This window comes from Odocoileus virginianus, unplaced genomic scaffold (genome assembly GCF_023699985.2).
Source record: "Odocoileus virginianus isolate 20LAN1187 ecotype Illinois unplaced genomic scaffold, Ovbor_1.2 Unplaced_Contig_5, whole genome shotgun sequence".
Classification (NCBI taxonomy): domain Eukaryota; kingdom Metazoa; phylum Chordata; class Mammalia; order Artiodactyla; family Cervidae; genus Odocoileus; species Odocoileus virginianus.
Genome location: NW_027224322.1, coordinates 2534213 through 2547715, shown reverse-complemented (window position 1 = coordinate 2547715; position 13503 = coordinate 2534213). Strand labels below are relative to the sequence as shown.

General features: G+C 65.3%; 1 protein-coding gene across 16 annotated transcripts in view; it reads left to right on the top strand.

The window, feature by feature from the left end:
• The window catches only part of KIF1A (kinesin family member 1A), an 87233-nt gene that overhangs the window by 57212 nt on the left and 16518 nt on the right, over positions 1–13503 (top strand). For 9 of the 16 annotated variants that reach the window (XM_070463623.1, XM_070463627.1, XM_070463622.1 and 6 more), the window contains 12 exons: positions 1116–1234; positions 3159–3244; positions 3834–3972; positions 4084–4252; positions 4385–4475; positions 5855–5973; positions 6609–6664; positions 7464–7572; positions 7787–7853; positions 7946–8030; positions 10668–10773; positions 12762–12788. In XM_070463623.1, coding sequence (XP_070319724.1) covers positions 1116–1234; positions 3159–3244; positions 3834–3972; positions 4084–4252; positions 4385–4475; positions 5855–5973; positions 6609–6664; positions 7464–7572; positions 7787–7853; positions 7946–8030; positions 10668–10773; positions 12762–12788 — 1173 coding nt within the window. The remainder of the gene's footprint in view (positions 1–1115; positions 1235–3158; positions 3245–3833; positions 3973–4083; positions 4253–4384; positions 4476–5854; positions 5974–6608; positions 6665–7463; positions 7573–7786; positions 7854–7945; positions 8031–10667; positions 10774–12761; positions 12789–13503) is intronic. The other 7 variants (XM_070463630.1, XM_070463633.1, XM_070463628.1 and 4 more) reach the window with 1 other exon arrangement.

Below are 13503 nucleotides of genomic sequence, written 5' to 3'. Positions count from 1 at the left end.
GCAGGGAGCCCAGCCTGGATGAGGGGCGGGGTGACGGACGACGCACCTCTCCTCCTATCCCCAGTGACCCCTCCCCACCTGACCAGTGCCCAGACTGCCGCCTCAACTGCCCACACCTTGTCCCCACTTGGACCCCCTCACCCCCCGCACTTCCTCCCCAGCACCTCCCACTATCCGGCTCCAGATCCTGCCCCTCCCCCAGGACCACACCCAGAACTTCCCCAACCCCAGAGCTCTGGTTGCCGGGTCTGTGCCTTTGGGCTGGAGTGGAGGGCAGAGCAGGGCTGGAAACCAGGGTGCTCCCTCCAGGACAGCCCCCCCCCAGGAGGACATAACCCAAAGAGGACACGTCCCCAAGGAGGGTGTTTCCCCCTAGGAGTGGGTGTCCCTCCACGGAGGGCTTCCTGAACAGAAGGGAGTGGTGCTCATGCCAGCCTGCCCACCCGCGGAGCACCACAGGCTCCGCCTTCCACTGCCCATGAGATCCCGCAGGTCGGCCGGCTCAGGGAGGGGGCGCCACGGTGACGTGGCCTCTGGCCTGCCTGTCTTGGCACTAGCTGGGCGCATAGCTGAGCTGCCAGGAGAGGGGGGCTCTGGGCCCTGGGGCTGGTGGGGCCGTGCCAGGCAGTGCTGCAGCGTCTGGGGCATCCTTGGGGCTCTGTTCAGCCCTCCTCCCGGGCCCTGGCTGAAGTCATGGAGCTCTCACCCCTTGTGTTCCTGGAGAGGCTCACAGGGAGCCCTGAGCTGTCTTTTGCCATCTGAGGCCCTCTGTGGGGTCTGCGAGTGTCAGGGGCCTCCAGGGAACGGGCAGGGGAGACGGGGGGCATCGGCACCAGCGTGAGGGTTGTAGGTCAGCGAGGCGGTCCCCGGTCGTCACCCTTGAAGCAGGCTGAACCCTCCTCCTCGCTGTCCTCCGCGTCCTCCCGCCCCTCTGCCCTGTCCGCTGCTGCCCACCCCCCACCCCGGCCCTGTGCAGCTCCTGCCTGACCCCGCCCTGGCTGCCCCCACCTGGCTGCCCGCCCCCCTCTGCTTTGCAGTGTCGTGTTGTGCGCCCACCCTGCCGCCTCTGCCGGGTGCCCGGCGGGTGGCCCTGACCATGGCCTCTCCTCCCCCAGGGCCTTCGTGTACCTCAGCAACCTGCTGTATCCCGTGCCGCTGGTGCACCGCGTGGCCATCGTCAGCGAGAAGGGCGAGGTGAAGGGCTTCCTGCGCGTGGCCGTGCAGGCCATCTCAGGTGCGTGCAGGCAGCCTCCCCCACAGCCCCGGCCTCCTCCGTCTCTCCCTGCAAGACAAGCCCTGCTGCCCGGCGCTCGGCTTGGGCCCCCGGGGCTCCTCCTGGTCGGCTGGGGCCTCCAGGGCCATGAAGGCCGAGCCCGGGGCTGTCTGAGGCTCCTCTGGCTCGGGCCCCCCACCAGGCAGCCTGCAGATGCAGCCTGGTGCAGAAGTGTGCCCCAAGCCCCCACCACAGTCTCAGCTCCAGGAAGGGTACACACACTCTGGCCCTTGGTCCCCTAGCCTTCCCGAGTCCCTAGCACGGCCCCCTCTGGAGCACATGGCTGCTCAGGTGCTGACCTGTGTCCCCAGAGGCCGTGAGCCCCTCCCCACCGCTGGCCAGCTGCTCCAGCCCCCACTGAGAGGCAGATGCTCCTCACTGCCCAGTCCCCTCCTGGCCACCCCTCTGGGTTGGGGGCAGCCTCCCAAGGGAGGGCATCAGGTTTGCTGGGTTTGCTCCTCTGAAAGTGGATCCTCTGTGAAGCTTCTTAGGAGTGTGGAGAGATGCTTGAAGACGCATGGGAGCTGCTGGGCTGGAGGGTCCCTCCGCTGCAATGGCCAGGCTTCCCTTCCCCACCTTCAGCCCCCAGCGCCTCCTCGGGCCTCTTCCTCCTCTCTCGAGGCTTGGCCTGGGCACCATGGGTGCCCCGTGTGCAGCTGAAGAGGGCCCGGGCTGGGACAGGGAGGTGCGAGGCGTGAGCAGCGCGGGTGGCCTGCTCTCCCACTGGGTGGCCCGTGTGTGCACACCCTGGATGTCTGGACCCCTGTGCCAGGTTCTCGCTTCCCCACGATCTCAAGCACTCTCCCCAGCTCCTCCAGCTGTGTGACCACGGTGCTTAGGCCCCTGGGGATGCAGCTGAGAAGGGGGAAGCTAGGGGTGGGCTGGCTTTAGGAACGAGCCAGGTGACGGCGATGCTGGGGCATCCAGTGCCGCCCTCCTCCCCCGAGGGGGGCCCAGGCCCTCTGGGCGCTTCATCCTCCCTGGTCTCTTCCTGGCCCTTCCTGACCCCTCGGCTCCTGTAGAGCGGGTCCCACCTGGCTGGCCGCTTCATAGACAGACAGGTCGGTGCTGTCTGTTTGGGCCGCACCTGATGTCCCCCGTCTGGGGGCTGAGCTGGAGGAGACGGCCACCCCTGCCCCTGCCGCCCCGCCATGGCAGGGGCCCTCCTGCGCACTTTCCCTGGGCCGCCCTGAGCAGTGGTGGGGTAGAGCCCTGGGCCCTCGGGCAACTGGGGTGAACGCCTCGCTGGTGTTCGCACCCCCACAGGGCCCCAGAACAGAGGGTTGGAGCCGCCTGGCATCTGTGAAGTCTCCTGCAGCGGCACCTAGCCAAGTGGCTGGAGTTGGGGGCTGGGGGCCTGGAGGGGGCAGGGCTGGGGGCCTGGAGGGGGCAGAGCTGGTGGCCTTCAGGCGGCAGGAGAACGGTTTGGGTTTTGTCCCAGATGGTAGGCAACCCTGGACACTGGGGAGAAGTGGGTGTGAGAGCATGTGGGGTGTTGAGTGTCCAGCTGCGTGACGGGCGGAGGGGAGAGAGGTGGGGAGCCCGGAGGCACCTGGGTTCTGTTGCAGCGGCTGAGTCTGGGGTCAGGACTTGGGCAGGGGGGCAGAGGTAGAAAGCTTGGCTCTGATAAGGTGGCGTTCATGGCCCCATCGGTGTGGCCGTGCCGACGACATGGCTGCCGCTGGGCCATGGGGCAGTGGAGGCCGGTGGTCAGGGTGCCCGGGACATGCCCTGGTCATTCAGAACTGCTCAGCCGTGTCTGGGACCCCCCAGGAGGGTCAGAGCTGCACCTGGTTCCAGCATCCCCCCCGCCAGCACTCGGACTGGACGTCCTGTCCCACCTGGGGACACGCTGGGCCTGACCCTCTGCTCCGTCCTGTTTCAGCCGACGAGGAGGCCCCTGACTACGGCTCCGGCGTCCGCCAGTCGGGAACAGCCAAAATCTCCTTTGACGACCAGCATTTCGAGAAGGTAGTGGGGTGGCCACGGATGCCACCAGATGGGCCGCCAGCCCGGCAGGGCCTCGGGGTGGGCGAGGACAGCGTCTTCCTCGCAGGCGCCCTTCCTGCTCTCGGGCAGCAGGCCTGATTGGGGAGCTCCCAGGCCCTGCCTGGACCATGGTGCTCTGAGGCCTTCCTTGGGCCCTGGACCTCCGAGTCATCCCTCTCAGAGGGAGCACGGGGCAGAGCAGAGAGGGCCCGGGGTGGGGGCGGTGGGGGCCATGCGGGCAACTGGTGGGGGGCCTGGCTGGGCCCTGAAAGCCGCTGGGAGAGTCTCTCTACGGTGGGGGAGCAGGGGGCGGAGCTGAGGGAGGGGTCCTGGCTGGGTGGGCGGAGCTTAGGGAGGGGCGGAGCTGAGGGAGGGGTCCTGGCTGGGGTGGGGGCGGAGCTGAAGCCCAGAGACGTGTCCCACCTTCCTTTTCCGCTGCGTAGACTGACAGAGGCACTCAGAGCCTGGGGAACCGAGGGCTAGGGAGGAGTCCGCCCATGGCACGGGATGGCCTGGTGGGCGCTCAGGGTCCCTGGCGGCGCTCTCTCCGACCCCACCCCCGTCTGCACAGTTCCAGGCCGAGTCCTGCCCCGGGGTGGGCATGTCCCGCTCAGGGACCTCCCAAGAGGAGCTGCGTATCGTGGAAGGCCAGGGCCAGGCCGCAGACTCTGGGCCCTCGGCTGATGAGGTCAACAACAACACCTGCTCAGGTGGGTCCCCGCTGCCCACCTCTTGGCAGGCACATGTGCTGCAGGCCAGTCCCAAGCCCACACTCAGCCCTTTGGGTCCCTCCACACCCATCTGCCCTTGGCTCCCAGCAGCGGTGACCCCGGAGGGCCTCCTGGACAGCCCCGAGAAAGCCGCCCTGGACGGGCCCCTGGACGCCGCCCTGGACCACCTCGGCCTGGGCAGCACCTTCACCTTCCGTGTGACCGTCCTGCAGGCGTCGAGCATCTCTGCTGAATATGCCGACATCTTCTGCCAGTTCAAGTGAGCTCCGTACCCAGGCTGTGCGGGTGGGCCTTGGCAAGGCGCAGGCGCAGGGCACCTGGTGGCCCCCTTGGGGCTGGGGTGCCTGCGCCCAGGCCCCACACCCACCGAGCATCTCCTCCCGGTTCGCAGCTTCATCCATCGCCATGACGAGGCCTTCTCTACGGAGCCCTTGAAGAACACGGGGAGGGGGCCCCCGCTGGGCTTCTACCACGTCCAAAATGTACGTCCTCAGGGCCCCCGTCCCCCTGCCGTGACCCACCCCTCCCGGGGCCCCAGCTTTGCTGGCCTCCCTGAAACCCCCGAGGTGCTTTCACTCGGTCACACCTTCTCCCTCTCCTGTGCAGCAGCCCTGGGCTGGGCGTGAGGACAAGGGCCTTGGGCGCCAGGTGGGGGCGTGTGTGCTCCTGCTGGGCAGTAGGGGCTTTGGGGGGCTTAAGGCTGGGGGTGGGGGCAGCCCAGAGCCCCACCGAGGGCCCCTGCAGCAAGCCTCAGTCGGATGTGGATGTGAAGGGTCTGGGGGCCCAGCGAGGCCACCCTGGCTTGGTCCTGGGGATGAGGTGGGGCAGGGCATGCGGAGGGCCGTGGGGTGCCCAGGCAGAAGCCAGACAGGCCAGGGAACCCCCAGCCCGAGAAGAACTGGCAGACGGCGGGGACATGGTTCAACCCGCAACTCGAGCCAGGCTGTCAGGAGAGCAGGGGACTGTCTGCTGTGAGGCGGGGAAGCAGGGCCCTGACGGTAGCCGCTGGGTCACAAGACCTCGGGGACCCAGCGAGTGTGAGTTGGACCTGAGCTGTGGCTGTGCCCTGAGCAGCCACCTCGGCCTGGCTCAGAAGGGCCTTGTGGACTGTGGCTCATCCTGCCCCTCAGGGACGAGGGGCTCCGGTCGTCTCTAAGCCAGGGAGGTGGGGCCAGCTTTGCCAGGGCACTGCGTGGGTTCCTTCCCTGGCAGCCCAGCAGGGCCCCTCAGCCCAGGGGCTTTAACCAGGGGCTGCCTGCCTCTCAGCCCCTGAGGCTTAAGTCCGAAAGCCCGGTGGGCTCCGCGCTCCCTCTGAGGCCATGACGAGAACCAGTTGCCACCTCTCTCCCTGGCTAATAGATGGCCACCTTCCCCAGTATCCTCACGTCACGTCCCATGCGGGCCTGTGCCCAAGTGTCCCCTTCCTACGAGAACACTGGGCCTGTGGGGTCCCCAGTGACCTCATTCTAGCTCAATCGCCTCTGTGGAGACCCCTCTCTGACACCCGTGCTGGCAGTCAGGCTTCAACACGTGAGATGCGGGTAGTGGGGGACACAGTTCAACCCACAGTGCCGGGCAAGTGGACGAGAGTCCAAGCACGGTCAGGCCAGGTCACAGAGACCCGTCCTGCAGCTCTGCGATCTGAAAGAGCAGCTGAGCCCAGGGGCCCTCAGCCCGTCAGTCCTGTGGGAGAGCCCGCGGGCCAGCCCGCAGTGGCCGGTCCACAGGGCGTGTGGAGGAGCAGGCTGGGCAGACCCAGGTGAGGTCAGCCCCGGGCTCTGCGGTCTGGGCCTGGGGTGCCGGGTGCTCCTTGGAGGCCGAGCTCTCCCCTCCCTGACTCCTCATGCCGCTCCCCGACCAGATCGCGGTGGAGGTGACCAGGTCCTTCATCGAATACATCAAGAGCCAGCCCCTTGTCTTCGAGGTCTTTGGGCACTACCAGCAGCACCCGTTCCCGCCCCTCTGCAAGGACGTGCTCAGGTCAGCGGGCTAGGGCTTTTCGCCTCCGGGCTGGCAGGCTTGACCTGCGCTCTGGACGGGCCTGGTATGCTGGCTGTGGAGCCTTGTGGCCCCCCCAACACCTCCTATCTGAGGCTGGACACGGTGCAGTCAGAGACGGCCCTGTGAGGCTGAGGAGGGGTCTTAGAGGGTCACTGTCAGAACCTCGGCCTGGCCTGGGTGACCCCCTGCCCTGCTCCTGAGCCCTCCGCCCCCCCAGGCAGGACGGGGGTGACTGGCCCTGCTCCCTCCCCTGCCTGGGGCTCTCAAGGTGGGTCCCCGCTGAGCCCCCCGTGTGTGGGGAGAGCAGCCCAGAGGATTGGGGGCAGTGGGGCCCCTTGTTGCCACCTCTGGGCACCCTCTATGCTGATGTGCGGGACCCAGGGCGAGTGTCGGCAGAGCAGGCCGGAGGGGCTGGTTCCAGGACTCACATGTTCTAGGGAGGGGAGAGGCCTGCCTGGATTCCCAGGGCCTCATGGGGCCTCCCGGGGGGTTTCGAGCTCTAGGGTGCCCCCTCCCCGGTTGGTGGAGGCCTGAGGTCAGGCCTTTCCCAGGCCCCGTGGGAGGGGCATTGGCCTCTGGTCACTCACGGTCACTCTCCCCATCTGTCCCCACAGCCCCCTGAGGCCCTCACGCCGCCACTTCCCACGGGTCATGCCGCTCTCCAAGCCAGGTAGGCGGGGCTCTCCCGGCCGCAGGGTGCCCGTGTGGGCTGGCCACGCTTGGCCAAGTGTAGTCCTGCAAGGGCGTCCCTGCCCCCTAGCCTCCTGGCACCTCCCTGCCCCCCCTGCTGGCCCTCCGGGGGCCCCACAGAGTCAGGGCTCTGTTCCAGAGCAGGGGCCACAGAGGGACATCTGGGAGGCTGCCCGTGGCTGGGGATGAGGGCCGGGGGCTCCCAGGGGGCTGGGCCCTGTAAACTGAACCTGCAGGACGGACTCTGTCTGAGAAGAGGCAGGCTCGGAAGCTGCTTCCCTGGGGGGAGGCTGGAGGTGGGCGAGCCCAGGAGGTCCCTGGAGGAAGGGCCCTGGGAGGTCAGCCGCGCCTGGCACCCAGAGCAGAGGGGCTGTGGGCAGAGGTGGCTGGGCACACGGGGCACGGAGCCAGTGTGTTGGGAGCAGCCACACGTCTAGGGCGGCGGGGCCCAGGGCCTCTGTGCTGGAAGCAGGTACTTGGCATGGCCGAGCGGTCCCAGGCGGGTCGTGGGGCCTCAGAGCAGGCGTGGCTCCGGCCACTGCCTGTGCCCAGGTACATGGGGCTGCGGGCTCCTCCCACCTGGCACAGACAAGCCTGCAGTCACGCCCGCCCCCTGGGGTGGTGGCCAAGGCCTGTCTGTGCTCCGGGGTGGAGCCCGCCAGTCTTCCCCATGGAGGGCAGTGTCCTCGCTGCTGCTGGGGGTCTGCTCCCTGCCTCCTCTGCGCACCCTCACCCACGAGCGGCCTGTTTGCACCCACATCTCCTCTCTGTCCCCCCAGTGCCGGCCACCAAGCTCAGCACGCTGACGCGGCCCTGCCCAGGGCCCTGCCACTGCAAGTACGACCTGCTGGTCTACTTCGAGATCTGCGAGCTGGAAGCCAACGGCGAGTGAGTCCCGAGCCTGTGCTGCCCGCGCGGGGCGGGGCAGGGGTCCACCAGATGTGCAGGGCCAGGAGGGGCCTGGGGCAGCGGGTGGTGTTCCCCTGCCCTCTGCTCCGCCCCAGGGGGGCCGGCCGGCTGTGCGGTGCGTGCGGGGCGGGGCTGGGATCTGTGGGACCCTCTGTCGCCGGGCACACCCTCAGCCCTGCCGCCTCTCTTGCAGCTACATCCCGGCAGTGGTGGACCACCGCGGTGGGATGCCGTGCATGGGGACCTTCCTGCTCCACCAGGTGCGAGACCTCGCCGCCCCGCTCCCGCCCCGAGCCCCGCCCCAACCTGGCCTTCCGCCTTCTGACCCTGCGCTCTCCCCCGGTGCTGGCAGGGCATCCAGAGACGCATCACCGTGACCCTGCTGCATGAGACGGGCAGCCACATCCGCTGGAAAGAAGTGCGGGAGCTGGTGGTGGGTGAGTGAAGGCTCACACAGGTGGGAGCAGCACAGTCGCCCCGTGCAGCCCCAGACCCGGCTCTGCCCCTGTTGCTGTGTGGTCTTGGCTGAGTCACTTACCCTCTCTGTGCCTCACCCCTCACCTGAAGAGAAGCGCAGGGACTCAGGCGATGATTCCAGACTTCTATTTAATCACCGCGTTAGCTTGCTAGGGCTGTCGTAAGGAAGTCCCGCACTCCAGATGGCTTGAAAGCCCAGAACTTGGTCTTGTCGTGGTTGTGGATAAGGCCTGTGATGACGTTGTCAGCAGCTTGGCCATGCTTCCTTGAAGCCCCAGAGGAGGTCTTTCCTCCTCCTCTCCAGCTGCTGGTGGTTTGTGGGGAGCCCTTAGCTTGTGGATGCGTCACCCCAAACTTCAGTCTTCACGGGGCCTGGATACTTAGATGAGGGCCCACCCGGTCCAGCGTGACAGTGTCTCCCCTCCTCACGTCTGCCGAGCACCTGTTTGCACATGAGGTCACGTTCTGAGGTTCTGAGGGTCAGGACCACAACACGTTGTTTTGAGGGGACCCAATTCAGCTCACAGAGAGTGCCACGTCTTAGATGCTTTCCATCTGTAACTTTCTGCCGTGAACTCTTCCATCTTGGAAATGTTCCCTTTGCTGACTCTTTGCAAAGAATCTGTTTTCCCAGGTTCCGTTCTAAGACTGGAACCACCATCCCTCCCAGGACGGACCACTCCGTCCTCAGCGTGACGCCGCCTCCCCACCCCACCGCCCTGGAGATGAGGGACCTCTGAGGCCTCACCCCGGGTGTTGCTGTGGCCAAGGGCATCAGCTCAAGCGTGGCATCCCTGGGACTGGGGAGTGGTTCTGAGGGTGTAGCAGCAAGGATGTGACAGGGGCCCGTCGTCCTGCATCACTCGGTTAGGATCGTAGATCGCGGGGTTCTGGGGGCCCCAGGACAAACGTTTCATTTGAGATGTTCCGCGTCTTATTTCCACACAAATCAGAAGAACAGCAGAACAAACGCACACACCCCTATTGCAGATGTGGTCTGGGGGAGAGGCCCAATGATTCCTTTCTGACTTAACAAAGAAAACTCAGTACTACTTGTTTATTCCTTGAGGAGCAGAGTGATCAAATTAACCATCACTGTAAGCTTAAGAAGATCCCCTGGAGGAGGGCACAGCAACCCACTCCAGTGTGCTTGCCTGGAGAGTCCCATGGACAGAGGAGCCCAGCGGGCCACAGCCCATGGGGTTGCACAGAGCCGGACATGCCTGTCTGACTACACACGCACTCAGGGGCGAGAAGTGGGTAACGGAGGCACCAGGAGGGAGTCCTGGCTCGTGGCAGTTCTGGTGCCTTTTATAGACAGAGTCACCCCCGTGCCCCCACCACAAGTACAGGCATCTTAGAGGGCTTGGCTGGAAATAGCCCTTGCAAGGAGACATTTTTGACTCCGTGTTTCTCTTCTTTTTCTTAAGTATAAAAAGAGAGGAAACATTTTTTTCCTTCTCATCTTGCTAAGATGTCCTCTTCCAACGAGTAGGAGGGCCTGTGGGTTCCAGGCTGGGTGATTGGAACCTATCAACTGGGGTGGGGAGATATTGCAAGAGTTATTTATGGCTGAGAGACTGAGAAGCTCAGAACTTAGGCTGCGGGAGGACATCCACTGACAGGCAGCGCCATGGGCAGCAGTCACTAAATTGTGTCCGACTCTTTGTGACCCCGTGGACTGCAGCACGCCAGGCTTTCCTGTCCTCACCATCTCCTGGAGCTTGCCATCCAACCATCTCATCCTCTGTCGTCCCCTTCTCCTCCTGCCCTCAGTCTTTCCCAGCATCAGGGTCTTTTCCAAAGAGTTGGCTCTTCATATCAGGTGCTTCAGCTTGAGTATCAGTCCTTCCAATGAATATCCAGGGTTGATTTCTTTTAGGATTGACTGGTTTGATCTCCTTGCTGTCAAAGGGACTCTCAGGAGTCTTGTCCAACACCACAGTTCAGAAGCATAGATTCTTTGGTGCTCAGCCTTCTTTATGGTTCAACTGTCACGTCCATAGATGACTACTGGGAAAGCTATAGCTTTGACTGGATAAGCCTTTGTCAGCAAAGTGATGTCTCTGCTTTTTAATACACTGTCTAGGTTTGTCATAACTTTTCTTCCAAGGAGCAAGCATCTTTTAATTTTGTGGCTGCAGTCACCATTCACAGTGATTTTGGAGCCCAGAAAAATAAAATCTGCACTGTTTCCACTTTTTCTTTATCTATTTGCCATGAAGTGATGAAATCAGTTGCCATGATCTTAGTTTTTTGAATGCTGAGTTTCAAGCCAGCTTTTTCACTCTCCTCTTTCACCCTCATCAAGAGGCTCTTTGGTTCCTCTTCACTTTCTGCCATTAGGGTGGTGTCACCTGCATATCTGAGGTAGTTCGTATTTCTCTCAGCAGTCTGGATTCCAACTGCAAAGCCTGCATGGGCCTCCCTGCGCCTCTCGGTGTTGCCTTTAGCTGGGTGCCCCTATGGCCGTGTGGGCAGCCCTGTGGCATGGCCTTGTAGCCGGAAGCTCCTGCCCAGGCAGAGGTGGAGAGCGGGGACCTGGCGCCCACCTGCCCTCCTGGGGAGTGACCTGCGGCCTGCCCCCCTTCCCGCAGGTCGCATCCGAAACACCCCGGAAACGGACGAGTCTCTGATTGACCCTAACATCTTGTCACTCAGCATCCTCTCGTCCGGATACATCTGCCCGGCCCAGGACGACCGGTGAGTCCGCTCGGGGTCGGCGCTCTCTGGAGGAGGGCCTGAGTCTCAGCCCCCCACCTGGCCTGCCCAGCCGCGCAGGGCTCTGAGCTCTCCAGGCTTTCTTCCTGGCCCTCCAGGAGGTGGTGTGGGGAGGAGCCCGTGGCCGTGTGGTCCCCTGGCGAGCTGTTGCTCGCTCACCTGATGGAGGGGCACGTGGGCGTGGCTGGCGGAGGAGCTGGGTCCTGTCCTCAGGACTCTCGCGGGCGTGAGGCAGCATGGGGCAGTGGGCAGACGAACGGGCTGGATTTCCCAGCCACGCTGCTGTGGGCACATGTCCTGTTTGGCAGGCATCCTCCCTGCGGCCCAGGGTCCTGGAGGAGCTCAGGGTCGAGCCGGCCGGTGGTCTGGCATCCCGGGGTGGGGGTGTGCCCAACGGCATGGCTTGGCACACGCTCCTCCTCACTGGGTTTGCCGGGCTCGGGGGTTTTGGGGGAGAGGCCTCTGGGGGCCAGGCTGGGGTGGACAGCTCCCTGCCAGAGCCAACCTCCTGTGGGGACATTGGTAGGCTTGGCTTTGTCTGAGACACTGCTTCCTGGGAGTGTGGGGACGTGGGGAGGGGGCTCCCAAGTCCCGAAGGCTCAACCTGGTCCAAAGGGCAGAAGCCAAGAGCTGACCCCGAGCTCCAGCCGTGGGCATCTCCATGGGCTCTTGAGCCATGTTTGCAGACAGTATCTTGAGGGCTGGGTGCGCTGGAGCAGGTGGGGCCCCCCTTGCCAGGGGAGCTGGATCCATAAGGATAAAGGGTCCTGGTCCAGACAGAGCTGGGCTTCCTCGCAGGCTCCCCGGAGAGGGGGCAGCGACCCCGCAGGGGCAGGCGTGGCTCTGTTCCAGCCCTGCCCTGGAACCTTCTGGAGGAAACGCAGCCTGCACTCGTGTCCAGAGGAGGGAGGGTTGGATGAGGATGCTGGGGGGTGTTCTCTCAAGGGTGGGGGCACCATGACAGGCAGGCCGGGCTTAGGGGAAGGGAGGTGCGGCACATGCAGGTAGGCCCATCGCCATGGGGACACATCCTGGGGACCTGGCAAGAGGGCCTGGAGCCCTCTCACGGGCTGCCTGCGGGGACACAGGCCTCTGAGGCCATACCTTGGGTGGGGCCGAGGGGACCCGTGTCACCAGGGAGGCTGACCTCAGCGTTCCCCCAGTCTCTGACCCTCCCTTTGTCCTGGCAACACCTCCATTCTTGGGCTAGAAGGGGAGTGGACCGGGGAGAGGAGGGGGGCGTGGGTGCCTCTGGGACCGTGTCTCTGGGCTCCCGTCCTCCGGCCGGCACAGTGGCTGCGGGACACGTGGCCAGCCCCGGCCTGGGCTCCGTCCTGGGGAGCTTAGGGGGCTGGACCTCGGGTCAGTGGGGCTTTGGCTGAAAAGGTTCGCCCTGCTCCTGGAAGTCAGAGCATCCATCACTGGCGGGCCCGGCCTGTGCCCTGGGGACCATGGGACGAGAGGCCAACTCGAGTGCGGGAGGTCAGGGCCCCCGGGGCTCCAGGAAGCCCTCGACCAGAGTCCCTGCCCGCAGCTGCTTTGGCCCTTGCTTGGCTCCCCCTCTCCCTTGCTGTCTCATTCCAGCACGGCCCTGACCCAAGCCCCGCCCTGGGGAGAGTCTCGGGGACCCCCTCAGCGAGCGGCCCCAGGCAGGCGGCGTGCAGAGGCTTGGCTGGTCGACCAGCAGCTCCCCCAAGGGCCCTCTGTCCCCTGGACCCTGGCTGACGTTCTCGGAGCTCCGCAGGTGATGGGGCAGGCCCTCTCCCTACCGGGAGACCCGGGCTGGCCTTGGGCCCCGCGCCTCGGCTGCCCGCCTGCTTCGCCGCAGCCCCGCCCCCTGATCCCCGCTCAGGGTCCCCAGGCTGTGCGGCCTCCCGGCTCCGCTGGGCCGCCTCCACGCTGCCCCGCCTGCTCTGCTGCTGCCGCCCCCGGCCCCCCCCAACTAACCTGTGATTGTTTGTGTTTTGCAGGCAGTTTCTTGATTCGGACATGCCTAGGTACCATCCGTGCCCCTGGTTTCTTTCAGCCTGCCCCCACTTCACAGCCCCGAGATCTCATTCCAGCTTTCGGGCCCCTCCACACTCGCTCACCTCCCCGTCTGTCTCTGCTGTCTTCTCCTCCCGTTTTATTTCCTTTTTCCTCTCCCTGTCACACCGCTTCCTCCCCATTGCCCTCTGCCCCCCCCACCCATGGCTGAGCACCCCTGCCCTCCACTCTCGATCTTGGCTGCTTCGGTAGTTTCTGCCCTTGTAGAAGATGGCTGGCCTCCCGTTCCCCTCCACCCCCTGAGCCTTACCCGTGCCCCACCCCGCCCCAGCAGGAGCAGGCTCCCGCATGCAGGCTGGCCGGCCCCCTCCCCGCACACTGAGAGAGCAAAGAGGGTGCGTAGTGGGCACAGGACGGGGGGCAGACAGGCACAGCCCGGCCCAGCCCTCCCCGCTCTGCCCCGCTGCCCCAGGTGCGGGCCCCCCACCCAGCCAGGCTCCTGGAGAGGCCGCCACACACCCTTCTGGAAGGGGGTGGGTGGTGAGGGGTGAAGGGCCCGGGCTCCGGACTCGCTGGTCCCAGGAGCAGCCCCCGAGTCACGGGCTCCTGGGCCGGTCACGGAGATCCCTCCCCACCTGAGCTCTGGCCTTGGCGACCCGGAGCAGGGTCCTGGAGACCCTGGGGTGGACGGCCTCGCAGTCCCTGTTACAGACACTGTCCTTGAGG